Source organism: Myiozetetes cayanensis, unplaced genomic scaffold (assembly GCF_022539395.1).
Source record: "Myiozetetes cayanensis isolate MyiCay16 unplaced genomic scaffold, myiCay2020 scf1, whole genome shotgun sequence".
Classification (NCBI taxonomy): Eukaryota; Metazoa; Chordata; class Aves; order Passeriformes; family Tyrannidae; genus Myiozetetes; species Myiozetetes cayanensis.
The window spans coordinates 74,455,709-74,476,132 of NW_026086604.1; the positions used below are offsets into that span (position 1 = coordinate 74,455,709).

The window sequence follows — 20,424 nt, forward strand, 5'->3', positions numbered from 1 at the left end:
CAGGTACCAAGTACTGAGAGCTCTGTGGCTGTTCTTCATTCCCCTGATGTTGACCTGGCCAAGTTTGTACTGCTGATCTTAATTTACTTATCAAAGCTTCTGAAATCCCAGAGTAGATACCAGTTTGAGGAAATGGTGTGAAAATGCTGATACCGAGGGAAATTTACCTAGATTTGTCACCCTTCGAATCCCTAATTCGTGCCATTCCTTGCAGATAATTCTTTTGTATCCTGCTCTGTTGAGTGTCATTTCCAACAGTGCTGTATTGCTATGTCTACTTGGTACTTAAATGTACTTTAAAGGAAGACATTTCTGATTTTCATTACTTTCTGTGACTGTGATAATGTAATCGCTACAAGTCAGATCTGTAGGTAGGAAAGGCAGCCTCTGCAGTAAATATAACTCAGAATTTTCAAACTTGTAGATTCTTTATATAGGCCTTGGAAAGTTAGTGAACCAGTTTAGAGCTTCCTCTTGAATCTGTTTAAATTTAAATAATCAATCCTAAAGGGGATATCCTTTTAACAGAGACATGCATCTGACTCATAAACATAGAATAAATATAGCAGTGACCAAGATGCGTCAGTCCAACACCTGAAAACCTAATGAAAGCAGGTTAAAAAGGGTTTGTCATTGTTTTTCAAGCATTCCAAATGTTCTGTTAAGTAAAATTACTTTGTTTTCTTACATCTGTCTTTAATAAAGCACTTAGATGGCTGCTAAGCAGTAGCTTCGTCGTCATCCAGCTGGATACACCTGAGCTTTCTTAGCTTGAGAAAAAATCCTTCTCAGCAAGTGAACCGAAACAGAGTGAAATGTGCATGTTTGGAACTATAAATCAAAATGTCCATGTACAGATGTTCTCAGCCTAGAGGCCTAAGTATGAAGGAGTTTTGTTCCAGAAGGAGTTTTCAGCAATAACTGAAAAATCTTCAGAGATGCTTTACAACTGCCTATTTCAGTATTAGCACAGTACTGAAAAATCACCATGAATGACTTGCTCATTATGGTCTTCTAATATGTGCTATACAGTGGGAAGCTTTGGAGGCAGGAAATTAGTACAGTTCCAATATGAAAAAAAACCCTCAACCTTCTCTAACAGAGATTTGGGGTGAAGGAATCATATGGAACAAACTTGCTTTTTAAAGCAAGGAGAAATATTTCCAAGCCTTTATAGCACCTGTTGGCATCAGGCAGAGCTTTTCTGAGGATGAAAATGAAATTACCTCATTTGCAAATGGTGGAGTTGGGCTGCAAATGAGATGGCTTCCCACACAGCAGCAACTGGAAGAGATTGAGTAGGTTTTGGGCTCTTGCCTGCTCTGATTGCAGGCTGCTGTGGACCCCTGAAAAGAGGGAGAGAGATGGTCTCATGGTTTTGTAATGTGTTACAGTTTTAGTGTAGCCATATGTGTCTGCATTTGGGCTTTGAAAGGGAAGACCTCATCTGTCATTTTTACCATGGTGCAGTTCTGTACTATGAGAGCTCCCATAAGCTTAAACCAAAGGATATTGGCTCACTGCTCTAGGATGGCTATTTCACCTTGGAAAGATGACTCCTGCTCCGAATAAACATGTTATGATTTTAAGGATATGTGGTTGGTTCTTTAGACTTGCAGAAAAATGAATGCAGAGCTGGGACAGGCTGCATACATGAAGCAAAGAGTGAATGACAGGGAGTGGCACAATGTGACAGTGTGGTGATAGCTTTGCATTATTTATCTAGGTTATCCTGAATAAGGAGTATAATTCCTTCTGTATTTGATTCCTGTGTTTGAATGAAGGGGCTCATGTCAGACTCTGTCAGGAGAAATGTGTGACAAGAGAGAAGTTTGAAGTCACTGGCAAACAATGTAAAAGGACCCTTGTTTTTAGCCTCATATACTCAGAGTAGAAATTGAAGAGTTTTTTTTAAATCAGCTACTTTTTAAAAGCTAATAAATACTTAAGTAGATGACTTGCCCATTTATAGTGAAGAATTGCTGAGCTGAAAGTGGACAGGGAAATTGTCCATTTATGGAATAAAAAGGATTTTATTTTGGTGTATGTGTAAATCATAGAATAAGCTTAACTGTGGTATTGCTTACCAGTTACCTGCGATTAAAAATGTTAAAAATAGAGAGAGTAAGAGGTTGCGGAAGGTAAGAGACTTATATGAATATTTGGGGTTGCAAATACTCTTAAAATAGTTAAGTGTTTCTTGTGACATATTTCTTGATCTGGCTCACTTAGCATTTTCTGAGATAGCATTAGACCTTTGAAAGTAATATTTCCAAATATGGATGTGAGATTTTATGCACTTGATTCATATTTAGACCCAGCCCCCTTGTTCAGGACATGTGAATTTCGTGCTCAGCTTGTGCATATGTAGTGGATTACCCAGGAAACTGCAGTGAACAGAGCTGTGAACATGATTTCTGCAGAGCTAAATGTCTCTTGGTGTGTGACAGCCAACATCTTGCAGTTTATGAAGTGCAGCTCCCTCTCCCCACTGCCCAAGCAAATGAATTGCCAAACCCTGGGAGCCAGAGCTGAGGCAGCAGGGCAGAGGCACTCTCTCAGTTCCCATCTCTTGAGATCTCACAGGGGAATGCAGGAGCTCTGTCCCACCAACTCACCTGCTAGAGCAGGAAGGGAAAAAGCCAAACTGAGGTGTTGCCCAGTCTGACCATTGCTACCTCACCAGCCAGGAGAACTGATTACAAAAATCCCTCTGGAAAAGCCAGTTACTGTTGGGAGTCTTGGCATCTGTGTTCTCTTAATGGCATTAAAATGAATTTATATCCTCTTACTCTTAAAACATGGACTTCCCGGGGCACGGATGGGTTCCACATATGTGCTAGTAAGGGGAACAGCAAAATGGCACACCATTGCTGCTTTGAAACATGGACTTCTACTGAAATATATTAGTGCTGAAAGAGCTGGTAGAACCTTTCTAGTGGTACTTTTTATTTATGTCTCTGTCTTGAAAAATGAAAACCAATTTTCTATATTTCTCAAGTCCCCATTGCTTTGATAGACTTCTCTTCTTTAAATCCTGAAGTAGCTGTTATACTTTATATTGAAGTCTGCTCGCCTTCTTTGGCTAAAATAAATAATTTTTCAAAGAGCTATGGGCTGAAAGCTTCTTAACCTGATGGAGGGACTGTAAGAGTTCTCTATAAATAGCTTTCTGTACAGCATGTGGGCACTGGAAAGTGGTCTCTTTTCTGTTATAATGGTATGAGTTGACCAGAATTGGAATTTGGCATACAAACAGCCTGTCTACATCAAGAGCTATATAATTGAAGGCAATAGATATGGATTATGGACTGCAGAAATTGAATTGTGGCCATATTAGGTATTAATTAGGTTCATTGACATAAAATGCAAGTTGGTGCTCAGGTGAGAGGTTGGAAAAGGGACTACATCCAAATCCACAGCTATCCATGCAAAGTTAATTTTTTTTTTTTTTGCTTTCATTTAGTGAGTTTAAATTTCATAACTCTTACGGAAGTTTTCCTCCAGATACTTTAATGGAAAAGTAAACCAAGCGGTTTTATTGAAAGGAGATATGCATCTGATCATCTTTCCCAATTTCTGGTTTCCATTCCTGCTGCAGTGTTTGTTCTTCTCCTTTTTGGGTTGCTGCTGTCTTGGAATGCTTCTGGCTGAGTAATTATTAAATTGGATTTCTGCCTTTCCTGGTCTGAACATAAATTGCTTAGTGCAATTCATGGATTGCACTAGCTGCTCACTTCATATCTTGCCAAATGGACTTGTTAGCCTCCAGACTTACGTAACCTTCCCTCTAGCAGAGCTGATCAGACATCCCAATATAACCCAAACCAAAACAAGTAAAAGAAAAGAGCAAGTACAGTCAGTGAAGATGTCAGAAAGAAATTTAGGCAATCGGTCTAGGCTTGGGGGTCTTGAATCCCAGGTGACATATCTAACAGCTTAACACGTGATACAGTACAGCTTATTGCCAGGCATAGCTCTTACTTTGGGATAAATAGAAACATTTATTATTACGTTTTCAAAGTGGATTTTTTTTAAGTAAACCATTATCCTCTTGGGACACGATGTAAAACTCTCTAAGAGAGATTGGTTTTATTCTGCAGTTCCCTCTGTCATTTTGCACCACTGAAACCAAAAAGCAAACTCTGACTGTTTCCTCTCAACCTTCTGTGGCACACTCAGAATACATGTTAGCTTATTACCATAATGCAATACTGAAGGAGTGTAAAAGGCTGCACATGAGAGTGTTCTTTGATGCATACCTATGGTTCTTCATCTGGATCAGGAAATACAGCTCTCATTTCTCTAGTTTTGGAGGATGTTGCCAGTCCTAATAAAAGACTGCCTAAGATGTCTCGGTATTTTGAACAGCCATTACAGGAGTCTAAATGAGTAGTGGTGGAAAAGATGGAGAGAGATAAGACACAAATGAAAATTAACTGTTTAATACTCTTCTCTTGTCAGTGATTGTTGAGCGCTGGTTCCATGTTATTTTGAAAAATCTCCCCCAGTGACTAAAGTGAAACTGGTAAGCCAGTTTGAATCTAATGCTTTGGTTAAAAAAGGAGGGGGGAAGGAAAAAAGTAAAAAAATGCAGTATAAACATGCATTCTATATAAGATCAAAAAAGAAAGTCTGGAATATGAGATTTTCTTCTGTGTTAATGTATGCTAATTTAAAAATACACATATTGTGCTAGTGCGAGAACCAGGAAGTGAGAGTGACAGAAGTGAAAAATAATATACCAAGTTGCAGCCTGGTAGAAAATATATGTGGCACAATTTAGTGTCTAGAAATACAAACATTAAAAATTTTGCAAGATGTTGAGCATTCAATTTTCCATTTCCTTGATTTCTTTTGAGCACATCTTTACTACAAGGCGTTATTACAACAGAGCTGTGAGAAGCTAAGAGCTGATAAGCTACTAACACTGATACTGTGGTGAAGAGGAGAAGTTTTTTCTTAACAACATGAAAAATACTTGTAATTCAGACCAAAGTCTTGCAGGGTTAATTATAGGTAGTTTTGATGTTATGCAAGGCATGACTTGACTTGAATATGTTGACTTCAGTTCAGAATTTTTTGCTTAAAATGAAACTTTGTACATAGGACTGAAAGTCAGAAGTTGTTATTCCAAGGAGAAATGCAGCAGCTCTTCAGGGAGTTGGTGTAAAATACCTGTAAGCGCTGCTGAAGTGGTAAGTAGGCTTTGTGTTGGTTGTTTGCAGGAGGTTAAATTCCACCAGTGGCATGATGTGTAATACTATCCTAAGGACATAAGCATACTCAGCTTTCTAATGCCACGTTAGACTCACAGGTATTTTTGGAATAATGTTTCAATTACTAATTTAACTGTCATTAGCAGTTGTGTATTAACTGGAGGATGAAATTGCTTTTATCCTGTGAATCTTGCATATACCTTAATTTCTGAGGAATGCTGTTGCTGTGTTCAGGGCTGAGGTTATCAGGAGGGTGGGCACATCATCAGTAACTGAAGTAGCTGCATGTTCTTTGCAAGAAAAGAGCTGTCGGTGTTATTTTAAAATCAGTCAAGCTCTTCTAATGTCTAAACCTGAAACTGTGGTACAGCCTGGAGCATCAAGTGGATGTGTAATCATTTCTTTTTGAGGAAAAACAGAGAAAAGCTATTCCTGCAGTTTAATACAGAGCTGAAACAGATAAAAGCTGATAGAGAATGTGTTAACTAGATTCTAAATATTAAAATGCCTAAAAAGTTAGGTAATGGAACAAGGGAGACAACAAAAAATACTTCATTTAAATTGCTAATCTTTTTTTTAACTGGGTAAAGTAAATACTGTGTATTTTGGAAGGAACAGCTTGCAATGTTCTCATGAACACCACGATACGCACTCCAGTAGCAAGTTCTGCATTAAGTGATTGGCGTCTGGTCTTGCTTCTGTTTTCCTTCTTTCTGTGGTGAAATTGTGGAGTCGTGTGCTACAGAGAGAAATGGCATCTTGCAGTCCATGTGCCTTGAACTCTAAAAAGAAAAACAAAACTGAGAATTGCATTTGGTTTATAATTGTAAATGGGGTTTTGTTGCTTGTGGTGAGGGTGTCACGCAAAGAGAAGAGGGAAATTTCATAGTCTAAGGATTGCCATGATCTATCATAGGTCTGAGCTGTCTGTTAAAAGATCTGTTCCTAGCTATAGGATGTTTTCTTGCAGGTGGGGTATAAAAATGTTTTCTTACAGCCAATGCTTTTTTCAGTGAGTAGCACCATGAGATGGAAAAGAAAAATGTGGAAGAATTTAGCAATCATTTGGAGAATCCATTTTCAAAGTAAAACTGGTAGTTCTAGATTTCAAAGTTAATGTATGTCTTTCTTATAACATACTGTAATTTGTATTCTAAGGATTCTTTCAAGTTTGATTGAAACTAGTTTCACCAGTTAAATGGGCATTAAAGTAATAGAGGGTTTTTTGAGTGTGGAATGTTAAACAGATAAAATGTAAATGTAGACTCCTATAAATAACTGTCTCCAGTGACAGTTCCTTAGTTAAATACCCTGAGGCCTTATCCAAAATGTGAATGTGGCTCTCCATGATTATTTTAAGGAAATGGCAGGTAAGCTTACTATTTAAAAAAAAAAGTAATAGAGAACTTTTGCTATTGAAGAAAACATGTAAATGAGGATTGTATGATAACTTCTTTTTTTAGTATAGAAAGCATAAGTTTCAAATCTCTTCACATCCCTCGTACTATTTTTACTTTGTTCAGAAAGAGGCTAGAGAAATACAAGCTTGTGTTAAGGTGTTAAGCTTGTTTCCCTTTCCCGGTGTGCAGGCCCTCCAGGAATGAGGTCTTCCCACCACTGCTCTTCACTAGGACTGTAGTGTGGAGGAGAATAATGTTTTCATTGCTTACCAGCATCTGACTGTTACATTTTTAATGTATGTTTTGGAGGCACCCAGAACCATTCATGAGTCTACAAGCCAAGCATATTTGTGGTGTTGAGATCCATGATAGGTATTGCACTGGAGGGATAGCATTCAAGCCAAATAGGAATTAAAAGGAAATCATCCCACTCTCTAGGCTTTTATCACCTTACGTGTTTTCATAATTAGGCATGGTGGTGCTGTCTTAAGTATTTGATGGAGGCAAAAAGTGGCTGGCCATAACTGGAGTAGTATGTGTGGAATCTCACCTTTCCCTTGGTGGTGCAGGTTCCTGGGATCTAAACAGTTTGAAAGATGTGGGTAATAACCACCTCTGAAATTTGCATAATTTCCTATTTAGAAACTTAATTCCATGATAGAGGTTAGAAAACTTTATCTAGTGTAACATATTTATTAAACTGGTTGTTGGGGAGTCATGCAAAAACCCCATTGATGTGGCAACTTAGATAGAAGGAGGAGGCATATGCTCAAATGCTTTGTCTTGGTCTTTCAGGTTATTGAAGCCTGCAAACTGTTTCTACAAGAGGTGTTCTTGTAAGATTAATCTCAGTCTCTGCAAAGCAGGTGTTTACAGCAGACTTTCCCCTTCCAACCCTGTGCCTAACAATAGTGTGATTAAGATCTCACTCTGGGGCAGGCTGACTTTTGGCTGCATGTGTGTGCCTGCACGAGCGTGTCTGCAAGCTGCTTTTACTATTCAACAAAAAGAACATATGCAGTTAGTCTGAATGTATGAGAAATGCTTTGAGTGTGAGCTGGGTCTGGAGTCTGTAGGAAGACTGGTAGACTGAAAGGAGCAGATGAGGCAAATAAATAGAAATGGATGGCAGCATTTTTAATTTAAGCAATCAAAGCATCGGATCAGCTGGATGCAAAGCTGAGCAATACATACATACACTACACTGTAAAAATACCTTATGCTTCTTCTGTTTAGCTCAGTTTTTAATATGACTTGTGTTTTTATTATAAACAATGCAAAACAGCCTTGGATTTGCTGCTAGGGATGAAACTGAATGCATTGGCAGTTGTATCTGCGCTGCTGGGCAATGCAATACTGTGTTGGATCAGTGAAAAAAACCCACTTGCGGCAGAGCAGTGTAATTCTGATTTGAAACCAGCAACAGGAAAGTATCAAAGAAAGCTAACACAAAAATGTACCTGCTGTAGACAATTGTCTAAGGACAATAGATGTGCTGTTATCTCTATCTGTATTAGGTGGTCTAATAAAAGATGTTTTCTCCGCCTACAAAGCACTACCTTGTCTGGGGTGGGCAGGGAATTTGCACACTGCAGAGGATTTCTTCCATGATGGTTGTTGACTCGGGAAGGCAAGAATGGCTTTTGTTCAGCTTATATTTTCTGCAAGATGGCTTTGTAGCTGGAGAAGCTACTTGTGTGTTGTAGAAATGAGGTGTATTTTGTTGGAAACTTGCTCTTACAGAGTTACTGAAATACCCAGGTCAGTAATTCACCAAAGTGGCTTTAATATAGAGTGACACACACAAAGACTGCACAAGGCAGTACTGTGATGTATCTGTTTATGCAGATCCTCCTACAGCTAAGGTAGTGCTGGTGTCTGACCAGAGTCAGGCTGAGTAGTGGATCTTCAGTCACAGTTGTGTGAAGAATCCACAGATTCTTCAGCTGTAGAGCCCTCCAAGTCAGGAGGATGCAAGTCCAGAGTTCTCCAATAGTTGCTTTTAATGGAACCCATAAAATCTTCACCACTGTTTCATCAAAAAAGGAATAAATTTTACTTTTATTTGGGAATTCTTCTTGGCTAGCTACCTTTTTTCCACACAGGGTGCGAAGGCGAATTACACATGTGAAGTACTTGTGGTTTCAGTTTGAGGCTATATGAACAGATAATTTTGGCAAAACCTTCATCTGTAATTAAACTGCTGATCATTGTTTGTCTTCTATTCTTGGAAAATTTGGTTCCTAACTGATGAATTAATAAACATCTCACAGTTCAAGCATTTAACATAAATCTTAGCCATATCTCAGATACAAGTTTTTAATTTACTCTCAAAAAAATTCTCATGTCAACCTTTTTAATTTTAATTCTTAACCTTTCTGATAACTTGCTATATTACTAGTAGCTATGCTTCTCAAATGAAGCAGATATTCACGTATAAGTTTTTAAATATCCAGAGACAATTTTATATCAGCCTGCAGTGTTCTTAAATTATTATGATTCATAATTGGAGTCTAACATCAGTGATAATAGATTAGTGATACTATGTGATGTATGTGCCCCCAAGAATTTTAAAATAATATAAAAATTGGAATTCCCTTTATTTTAAAAAGAAATCTGCATTAAATGTATTCTACTTCTACTTCTCTGAAATTTGGCTGAGAACTAAACTTAGACTTGGCAATATTACTTCCTAAAATTCCTTTATTGGCTGCATTTTTAAAGAAATCAGACCAGTCTCAAAATTGGAATTGTTGTCTTTTCAAGATCAAGGTTAGAAAATCAAGTGAGCACAATTTCTGTGTTTTAAGCATTCACTGTTCTTTTACTCTATGCCCCTTTGCTAAATCTTGAGATTCACGTGGCTTTGGAAGAGGGAAAGGAGGCACAGTAGTTACAGGATTGTGAAGATGCAAAGGGAAGGGTTAAAAATTATCTGTGGTCTGTGAAGAAAATAGCACAGGTGCCAAGCTGAGATGTTCTCAGTTTGCTGTTGTGTGTCTCACAGCAATGAACATAGCAAATTGCATAGCGTTAAGGAACAACCAGGGCATGTTCTGATGTGTGCATCTCGTGTACTAGCATCTTGTCACCACGGGGTCCATGCAGCTGTCCTGTGCAGGTGATGTGCTGCTCACAGCCCGACAGGGGTGGCTTTGCATGAGGTGCTCGGCCTGTCGTGGCACAGCTTTGTACCAGTTCCCCCACCTCTTCAGAAGGGAGAGATGGTCGATTCTGTGCTCCCTGCTGCCTCCTTGCACCAGCACCACAGCCTGCCTGACTGTAACAGAGCTTGTCCCCATCACTGCTCTGAAGCACAAGGAACACAAAGCAAGAGGATAGAGAAGGAAGGAAAGGCAACTGGAAAGGAGAAAGGAGAAAGGAGAAAGGAGAAAGGGGAAGGGAAGAGGAGAGGAGAGCAGAGCAGAGCAGAGCAGAGCAGAGCAGAGGAGAAAAGAAAGAAAGAAAAGAAAAGAAAAGAAAAGAAAAGAAAAGAAAAGAAAAGAAAAGAAAAGAAAAGAAAAGAAAAGAAAAGAAAAGAAAAGAAAAGAAAAGAAAAGAAAAGAAAAGAAAAGAAAAGAAAAGAAAAGAAAAGAAAAGAAAAGAAAAGAAAAGAAAAGAAAAGAAGAAAGAAAGAAAGAAAGAGAAAGAAAAGAAAGGAAAGGAAAAGAAAAGAAAGGAAAAGAAAGGAAAAGAAAAGAAAAGAAAGGAAAAGAAAGGAAAAGAAAGGAAAAGAAAGGAAAAGAAAAAAGAAAAGAGAAAAGAAAACAAAAGAAAGAAAAAGAAAAGAAAAGAAATCACTGATACTGAGGGGTGAAGAGGCTTGAACCTGAATAAGACCTAGTATTTCTGTTATGTTAATTCCAAGTAAAATCAGAGGAAAAGGAAAATCTGTGAAGATAATTGAGAGAGAACAGAAAAGCATAGCTGTGTTGCTAAAAGGCAATGCTAGTAAGTCTAATTCTATCTAAGGGTATGCTACAGACATATCCTAAGATTAACCTGGAAAACTGATTGACCTTGCCTGGTGAGGTAGGGATGTCTCTTGAGTGTGTGTTCATAATATCATAATGCAAGAGTATGTGTAATAGGAAGCATGAAATTGTACTGCATATTTTGAGAAATAGTAAGTTTGGGGTTTTTTTGTTTCACAAAATTTATTAGAAAATCTTTTGAAAACTGTATTTGCAGATTCCTTGTTTCCTTAACTTCCCATATATATTCCTTTATAAAATCTTGCTATGCTTTTGTTTATTTTTTTTGTTTGTTTTAATGAAGTTGTACGATGAATCAGTGAGGCATAGAGATGTAATGTCTTCTTCAAGATCTTTCTATTTATTTTCAGCAGATGGGGGATGGGGCAGTTTCTGGGATCGGTATTTCCTTTGATTTGGAGTGTTGAAACTCTGCCTTGGGAGGGATGTGCATTTTACAGCACTTGTCTGCAGGCAATATGAGATAACTCATGCCTGGGAACAGGCTTGTGCAAGGGCTACTTTGGCCTGACCCACCACACGTGCCTACATTGCGCTGAAGGCAGTGGAATTTCAGAAGATACCTATTGTCTTCCTGAACCGGTTTTTCTGGAGGTGGGCTGAGCTCCCCACTCTTCACATGGGGCTGAACAGGAGCTTTGGAAATTTGGCTATGGCAATCAGACTGAGGTAACACACAGGTGGTATCGGCATGTTTGTCCTTTCTTGATGCCCTGCTCTCAGTACTTTGAGTGAGGGTGATAGCAAGTCCATTCTTGTAGTCGGACTCTTTAATGGCAGGTGAAAATGTACGCTAAAAGAAATGTTTAGAAATTTATAAACACATAAGAAAACTAATTGGGTGGAAAAATCTTTACTGACAAAAGAGACTGTAAGAGTCTAATTCCAGGGAATATTTCAATATAGAAGCACAATTTGAAGTATAAAAATTCAAAGTAATAATCTTTTCACAAACTGTACAAATTTATGCTGCCCATGTTCCAGGGACTCATGTCCATCAGATCAGTTAAGTCTTCAGATGGAAAATCTGAAATGACCAGTGAGTTCTTCTTTCTCTTGCATTATGGTATTATGGACATTAAATCTTTTTTTTGAGACTATTATCCCGGGAAATCCTGATAATCACAAATATTCAAATTTCAAAGTGCTTAACATGCTCCAGTTGACCTGTAAACATGATATTTGTAATCCAGACAGAAGCAGATTATATATGCTATATAATAAGAAACACACCTGTGTAAGCTCTCTGATTCTGTTCCTTCTTGCTGCAGAAGAATGGAAACTTCAGGATGAGCAGAATGTACAGCAGCTCTTAGAAACTGAATAAATCCTTGCTCTTGTTGCAAAAGTCCTCCACAATGATCTCTGGATGTCTTTATTTTTCCATGACAAGAGCAATACAAAGAGTACTGAGCAACCTGAGAAGCAGATAAAGTCTATTATAACTTCCAGGTATTGTATTTAACCTTGCTCTCCTGAAGCGCTGGTCTACCAACTGCTTCATCCAAGTTCCCTGAAAACTACTATGTTGCAACTTTTTATATAAAATCTGCTTCGAGGCTGTCTCTCTCTAGACCTTTTTCTCTCCAGTAGTAGGAAGGCACATGCATGCTGTGCCATTTTATAGGAATGGTGCTCAGCATCAAAATTTTCAAGGATCTTCCTTTGGTATACGCTTACTACAAAGAGCACTGCGCTCAGTTGGCAGCTGCTAGGGATAGTTCAAAACCGGTATGCGTCAATGGCAGTGCAAATAACTGAAGGCATACTGTGGTTTAGCCTGCCTGGTAAATAGTTTAGGCGAATTTTTGTCCTGGATCTGTAATTCACAAGGTGAAGGCAATGGTTATGAGATTAGGGAGAGGCAGGAGAAGTGGAAGAGGCTGAGCAACAGATCCAGGGCCATCAGTCTCACTGGGACAAGAGTGATTATCTCCTTTTTCAAAGAATTTAGTCTTTTGGTGTGGGGGGAGAAAAAAGATCTGTATCCTTGCAAGTGTTAACATGCAGGTAGTAATACAGAGATGATTTAACACAACAACTTTTTGAAACTTTGTTGTCTGTTTCACTTGAGAAACATTTCACTGAGATTCACTGTAATACCAGGCAGGATTAGCCTTGCAAGAATACCCAGCGCAGTCACAGAGATGTTTAAGCAGCTTGATCTGCATTCTGGTCTTCTTACAGGTATAGCTAGTTTTAATTTTAGAATACTTTTTAAAGTCTAGTTTATTTCTGCTACACCCTGAGACCCTGGGCTGGATGGTTCAGAGCTGTGCTTCAAGCACAGTTAAAGGGGGACAGGGATGAGATCAGTATCTGTTAGAGGCAGTGGAGCACATGGGGGCTGTTTCTGGAGGTGTTGCAGAGCATAGATATGTTATCAGAAGGCTGGGGAGAGGAGAAGGAGGAATGTTTGTAATTCAGATATAGGGGGAGAGGGACATTGTAACTTTGCTACCTGGGCTATGACCTCCGTGGTTGCTGTGCTTCTGCATTATAGCCTGGCATAGCTGTTATCATGATGATCTAGGCAGCTTTTTAATAGGAAGATATGAGATTCAGTGTCACAAAGAGTGAAGCTATTGTGTAATAAGGAGTTGAAACTATTTTGGAAGGTGGCCGTCCATTTGTAAGTGTAAATATTTACTAACAGACCATAATGATAGTCTCTGAATCTCTTCCCCATCTTCTGCTCTAGTATCTTGAGCCAGCTGGCTGTGATGCAAGTTGAAACACAGCGATTTCACAGCATACCTCCAGGCAAAGACAATGCATGTTTCTTTTCATAGTTTGGGAGCACAGTTCTCATATGCATGCTTTTCTGCTTCTTAAAGGTCCTTTGACATACACATTCAGTATCCAGCTGTATCTGAGATGAAAATATTTTTGTGGAAGGAAATATAAATTGTAGGAAGTTACTACTATCCGTGAAATTGCAAAATCTTGAAAAATACAGAAAACACAGCAAATGAAATTAGGCTCACAGTATCTGGGCTTTGCTGGAAAAAAATACAGACTTCATAAGGGCTTACAAATTGGGATACACACATGGTTTCAGTATAAATCTCCAATCCTGCTGATTTGCAAAAGCCCTTTTAAAGTATTTAGTTGTGACTGTACATAAACAATAATCTGGGCAATATTTAGGGAGTAATCAAGACGACTGTAAATTTGTCAGATAACAAACTAATGTCCATAGCCTGCCCTAAATACCTAAAAACCTGATATCTCTTGTCATAAAGGTAGAGATTAGATTGCTCAGCTATGTCTCTGTGGAAGTTAATCCTTTTATTGCTGTTCCCTGTAAAATTTCAGACAACAAAGTAGTGTTTCAGTAACATCACATTACCATTCTGCAGGGCTGTGTGCTAACATTTCAACAGTATTTGCAAATTGTTACTCTTTTTGAAAGCTGAAATCAGAAAGATCTCTGCTGACCATAATATCTCATTTTTGCCCAAGACACGTGGATAGTCTGCTGTTGGGCTCTGCCTGGGGCTTGTATCTGTGATAACAGAAAATCTACTAAGAGGCAGCTAGTTCTTAGTGGTATGTAATATTATTTAATATACAGCCTTCTATGTGCGCTCATATGAATTTTTGCAGGTTTGTGCTCATGGTTTTAGCAAGTGTGTGAAAAATATACAACCTGTATATTTATCTACCTGTGCAAATCAGAAAATTAGGATGATTCATCCCCCTTGGAGAAGTTCTTACATTAAACATCTGTTTGAGAGTTCTTTGAAAATAGCCACCTCCTCCTAATTTCAAATGATATGAAACATGGAAATGTTTTTTCCTTAACCTTTAATTGAGCATGAATTGTATATTTGGTTTAATACCAGAAATGTATTTTTTCAGCCATTCATAGAGGTTTTCATGTTCATTAATGACCCAATACATCTGTGTCTCCTGTTTCTTTTGTCTTATGGAGCCATCACAGTCTTCCTGTGCTTCCAGTTCCCTGTTTCCCATCCTGCTGTGTGTGGAAATGTAGGACTTCATGCGGGCAATACCTGCGGGAGCTGTGGGGCTGGGTGAGACTCTGTGTGGGAGCTGCTCTTACTTCTGGGGCAGCTGAAGGTTGGTGCCCACATCCCTCTGGGTGAGGGAGGCACATATTCCTGGCCTCTGGATACCATCAACCCTCCATATAGGCTGTATCTACTGTGGGAGCTGGCTGTCAGGGTAACAGGCACTGAGATGTAGGGAGTAGACATAGTCTTATGCATTAGCCTTCTCACTGAATCTGGGTTTCCTTTGATTTTTCCAAACCTGAATGAAAAGATGGTTCATTAGTCTTTCCTAAAGTGTAGTGGGCTTTGTGTTAACCAGATGTGAATGCCAAGATTGACGGTCAAATTCAGTTAGCGTGCAACCTGAATATTTTTTTTCTGACTTCTATCCTTTCTCAGGACACAAAAGATTGTGTTGTATGTTAGTCCTCCATCATCTTATCACTCCATCCTCTTCCTCCCCACTGTACTATAACCAAGGTTAGAGGTGTTCAGAGGACTGTTCATAAGGGGATGTGGCTGAAGGGGTTTTACTGACTGAAATGCTGCAGGGCTGAGCAGGACATAAACTCAGTAGGAGAGGAGCTCCGCAGCATCAGTGCGTTCAACTGATAATGTCTTATCAAACCTCATGTAGTCTCCTTTTCAGGAACCAGCATCAATTTTTCCTTAGCACCTCTGGATCTGGATCTGGATTTAATTCGCTCAGTGATGAATGCTGAGCTTTGAGTAATCACCTCTTTCTCTTTTCCTTTACAGAGTTCCAACATGGGAGGCAAACTGAGCAAGAAGAAGAAGGGATACAGTGTCAATGATGAAAAAGCTAAAGACAAAGACAAGAAGGCTGAAGGAGCAGCAACTGAAGAAGAGGAGACTCCAAAGGAGGCTGAGGATGCCCAGAAAACTACAGAGACCACAGAAGTGAAGGAGAACAACAAGGAGGAGAAGGGTGAAAAGGATACTCAGGTCACTGCCAATAAGACAGAAGAAAAAGAAGGGGAGAAGGAGAAAACAGTGACCCAGGAAGAAACCCAGAAACCAGAACCTGAGAAGTCAGAGTCTGTTGTTGATGCGAAAGTAGAGCCACAGAAGAACACAGAACAGGCACCCAAGCAAGAGGAGCCGACTGCTGCCTCTGCTCCTGCTGCCAGTAGCGAAGCATCCAAAACTTCTGAGCCTAGCAACGACGCGAAAGCTTCCCAGCCTTCAGAAGCCACAGCTCCCAGTAAAGCAGATGACAAGAGCAAAGAGGAAGGGGAAGCCAAAAAGACTGAGGCTCCCGCAACGCCTGCAGCCCAAGAAACTAAAAGTGAAGTGGCCCCAGCTTCAGACTCAAAACCTAGCAGCAACGAGGCTGCGCCTTCTTCCAAGGAGCCCGTGGCAACAGCAGCACCTAGTTCGACTGCTAAGGCCTCAGACCCTGCAGCCCCGCCAGAGGAAGCGAAACCTTCTGAAGTTCCAGCCACTAATTCGGATCAAACCATAGCAGTGCAAGATTAAATTGGACAGCCTGTTGAAACAACCACTTAAAACAACCTGTGTCTTTTTTTTATTTTTTCAGCTATACTAACTCGTTTCAGATCTGAAATAACAAATATGTATTGCCCAGAAAAGAAGGAGAAAAAAAGAAAAGAGATAAAATGAAAAGGATGTCCCATCAAGTTGGGAGGGAGGGAGGGGGGAGAATCCAAATAGTATTTTTGTGGGGAAATATCTAATATACTTTCTGCCAACTTGACACAAGTCCTGGATTAAAAAAAAAAAAGTAAAATAAATGGATGTCTGAAAGTACAGCACATCTTTTGTATCTGAACTGCTGTAAATGCACTTCACCAGTGTATCAAAATCTTCTTTTTGTTCTGTAATGGGGTTTGGGAGTGATGCGTTGGATTCTGCCCACTAGGTTTGTGCCAAGGCAATCAGATCTTTATGAAAGCAGTATTTTCTGTGTTTTGTTTTTTTTTCCTTTTTTTTTTTTTAATTATTTACAGCCTTTCTTATTTTGATATTTTTTTTATGCAGTGGATGAATGCCAACTTTCAGACAAAACCCACCTAGCTGTCCACATATTTCTCAATGCCAATCCTCCAATTCTTCCTCTCCAAATATTTTTTGGGAGTAAAAAGCATTCTCATCCTACTTAGCCTACCTAGATTTCTCATGACGAGTTAATGCATGTCCGTGGTTGGGTGCACCTGTAGTTCTGTTTATTGGTCAGTGGAAATGAAAAAGTCTGCGTTCATTGCAGTTCCAGTTTCTCTTCCATTCTGTGTCACAGACACCAACACACACTCATTGGATAACAAATGAAAAAAACAAAATGTACAATGGATGCATTGAAATTATATGTAATTGTATAAATGGTGCAACAGTAATAAAAGTTAAATAATTTAAAAAATATATAAGTGTAAAGACTGATTAAATCTTCACTTTTACCCCTTGGGAACCAGGCAAAGGAAGTTCTTAGACAAGTATTACGTCTGCGGCTGTTTACTTTCCTATAAATAGTCACACTCTAACAAGTGCAAGTGTTCCCAGGTGAGGTTGGAAGAAGTGGCCAAGGAACAGCACATCTCTTGTGTATTTTATCCCAGGCAAAGTGGAAATGGCTTTTGCCTGCCTTAAAATGCGAAAAAAAAATGCTCTCTTGCTATTTTGAAGAGCCAGAGGCATGCTGACAGGGTTTTAACTGGAACTAAGACAGTGGATTTGATAAACCAATCTTTTAAAATGAGGCAATTAAATTTAATCCTAGGTCTATTAAAATATTTCTAGTGCTGATGGACTTTGTTCTTTTCCCCATTGCTATTGTGTAGGAGATGACCTGCGGTTGCCACAAAAGGCCACTTCTGTGCATTTCAAATATGAATAACCTTGTGTAGCTGAGTGGACTTTAGCCCAGCATAAACAACATTTTTCACTACTTTTGCCTATTTGCCCCATTTTTATTCAACAGAACTGCTGAATAACTGCAGTTTCTGCTGAATAGTGCCCTTACTGGATATGGACAACGATTTCAAGCACAGAACCCGGGATTCACAAAACTGGTTAAAGCAGCATATTTGGCCTACCCATTAACAAACTCTTAGGAAGAGCAGAAGTTATGAAAGAAGTGGGCAGTGGTAAATAGAAACACAGCTGGTACACATACCAAAGGGATGAGCAGGCTTGTATTTAGTAAATAACAAAAATAGTGTTTTAAAATTATATAAATTATTGCACATACTTTCTCTCCATGCAGCAAGGCTGATTCACTCTACAGACTTCCATAATGCTAATCCTAAAATTTTTCAGAAATACAAGCTTCCTTTACCATGCTGGGCATTCTAGTGTGCAGCTGTGAATCTGGGAAAAGCTTCCTGGCATAGGTAGGAGTAGTTCTGTGTGGTTTAGATCAGGTCATTCACTTACATGAGTCTTACACCACCATCAGGTTTTTTGCATCCTTAATGTGAAGGAGTGAATTTCATGCATAACACATTAAAATAAAGTGGATTCTTATGCACAGAGAAAAGTTAACTAAATACCTTGCTTAAAAAGAAGGCAGGGTTTTTTAGAATGTATAGCTGAAGCACTGCAAAGGGCTAGGCAGATAACATGTTTGGAATAATTTGCCAAGCTTTTTGTATATATAGCTGTCACAATCTACAGTGTCTTTGTGCAGCCAAGTTTTTGTCTTTCCTGCAATTCTCTAATAGTCCTCTGCCACCGTTTCCCAGTGTAGATGTGTTCTGGAAAGGGAGAATCTCTGTCCACAACTATCACATGAATTGGGATGAGATGAGTCCGGGAGAGAGAGGAGGAGTGCAGGCATCCTATGGTACTTCGTGGTGATGTAGCACTGAATCAACCTGAAGCTGATGAGACTAAATCAATGTTCTGCCTTTGGGCTGGAAGTGGCTGACAATGGAAAATAGGTATGTAACTTGTTTAATGGGATGGTATGGGAATATGTCTACTAACAATATCACACCCATTCACTTTCAATATGATGTTCAAAGTAGCATTTAATCTCAATTACTATAATAATTTGAAAATCAACACATGCCCTTTTTTTTCCCCTGAGCTTTCTTCATTTGGCATCTTTAAAGTTGTTGAGATCTTGAATGCACTCTTACTTTAATTCTTCCAGGTAATTGAAAATACCCCAGTGCTCCACAGTTGTATCCAAATGCAACAGTCCTTGCAGCTGTTGACACCAAACTCTTAACGCACATGCTGAGGGCCTCACAACCTGCTTGCTGAAGGTAGTTTCATCCCAACAGTATCAAAGAAGTGTTATGCCCTACGTAGCTGGAAATCAATAGCATATAAGCAAAGAAATATGAAGTTGTGTTTGGGAAACTGAGAGGCAAAGCAGCAATGCACTTAAGTGTTCGGTATTCTCAAAAAATAAAAAAGGAAAGTTGCCATATGATATTTTAAATACTTTTATTAATAGAGGAGGCTGCAAAATTAGCCTTCTCATGGTTGCTAAAGTACTTAGTGTGTAACTGGTAGGCATTCCAAGGCATTCTGGCTGAGGCCATTGCTCCACAGTGCTGCTATTCTATACCTGCATACGCAAGGAAAGCATCTCTGAAGAGCTTACGAACTAAGTATATATGGTTAATAGCAATGTAATGCATGTTGCTTGCCTGAAGTGCCATGAGGAGACGTGAGAGCCTTGAGGCCTGCTTTTCTTCAGTCCAGTATTTTATCTCCAAAATCCTTTTTTTTTTTTTTCTGAGTTATAATCACTCCTTAATACTGATAAAAGTATGCTGAGGTACAGAGCTAATTCTTTGAGTGTGAGCATATTGCAGATAATCTCAAAGGACCCAACCTTTTTGTGAAAGTGTGCCAAAGGAATAGAGAAATTCAACCCTGGGAAAGAACCTTTGCTATTGTTTAGAGCCCCTACAGAGGGATGTTTGCAAGGTCTCCCTTGTTTTGCCCTGGAGACTGTAAAAAATTTGACAATAGGAGCTCAGCACCATTGGCTTTGCTCATAGTTTACTTGCACTTCCACAGGAAAGAGAAGCACAGATTCTGTTAAATGTACAGCAATTTTTTAATTTTTTTTAATTTTTTTTTTTGAAATGTACTTGAAATATACATCCTACTATTTTTAGAATGACTTTTGGACATGGGAAAAACCCCTAAAGTTATGTTAAATTATTTATAATGAAATGGCTTCCTGGAAGCAATGCCTACAACCTGCCCTGCAGTTGGTTTCTGTATGCTTACTTCTGTGACTGTACAAGACAGACACTTCCATGAAGAAACAGTACAATAAAACTTTATAGGATGTGTCGGTGTCTTATGTAACAGTGCTTCTAGGTGTGTGTCTGTGTAGCTGTCAGTATCTGAACAGTCAGTGGCTTCTGAATTACTGCTGCCGCTTCCTTTGTCCCAGCATTGAACTAGGATGTCCGTCCAGTCTCTGTCTCACCTAATCACTGCCTTTTTCAGATCAGCATGAACTCCAACATAGCATCTACTACTATGCTTTCATTGGTGTCTCCTTACACAGAATTCATAGCCTTTGAGGCTCTTCTTAAAGATTTTTTAGATGATAATCACTTGGTTTGCTGTTTTTATTCAGGGCTACATATTTTTTTTCTGCACCATACTCCTGACATTTATCTTGACTCTGACTTGGTTGACTTTCTACCTTTCATTTTTTCATTTACATATATAATTGTTTACATCCTGTTTTAAATTGAACCTCCCACCATAATTTATGCAATATGAACATGTATAAACTGTTAAGCAGTCAGATTTAGAAAACATGGCCCTTCAGTCATGG

At 39.0% G+C, this 20,424-nt stretch overlaps 1 protein-coding gene across 2 annotated transcripts in view; it reads left to right on the forward strand.

Annotated features, from left to right (window-relative positions):
• The window catches only part of BASP1 (brain abundant membrane attached signal protein 1), a 52,090-nt gene extending 35,057 nt beyond the window's left edge, over positions 1-17,033 (forward strand). For both annotated transcript variants that reach the window (XM_050311772.1, XM_050311777.1), the window contains exon 2: positions 15,393-17,033. In XM_050311772.1, the coding sequence (XP_050167729.1) occupies positions 15,402-16,133 (732 nt within the window). In that variant the 5' untranslated portion in view covers positions 15,393-15,401 and the 3' untranslated portion in view covers positions 16,134-17,033. The remainder of the gene's footprint in view (positions 1-15,392) is intronic.
• Positions 17,034-20,424: the final 3,391 nt, after the last annotated feature.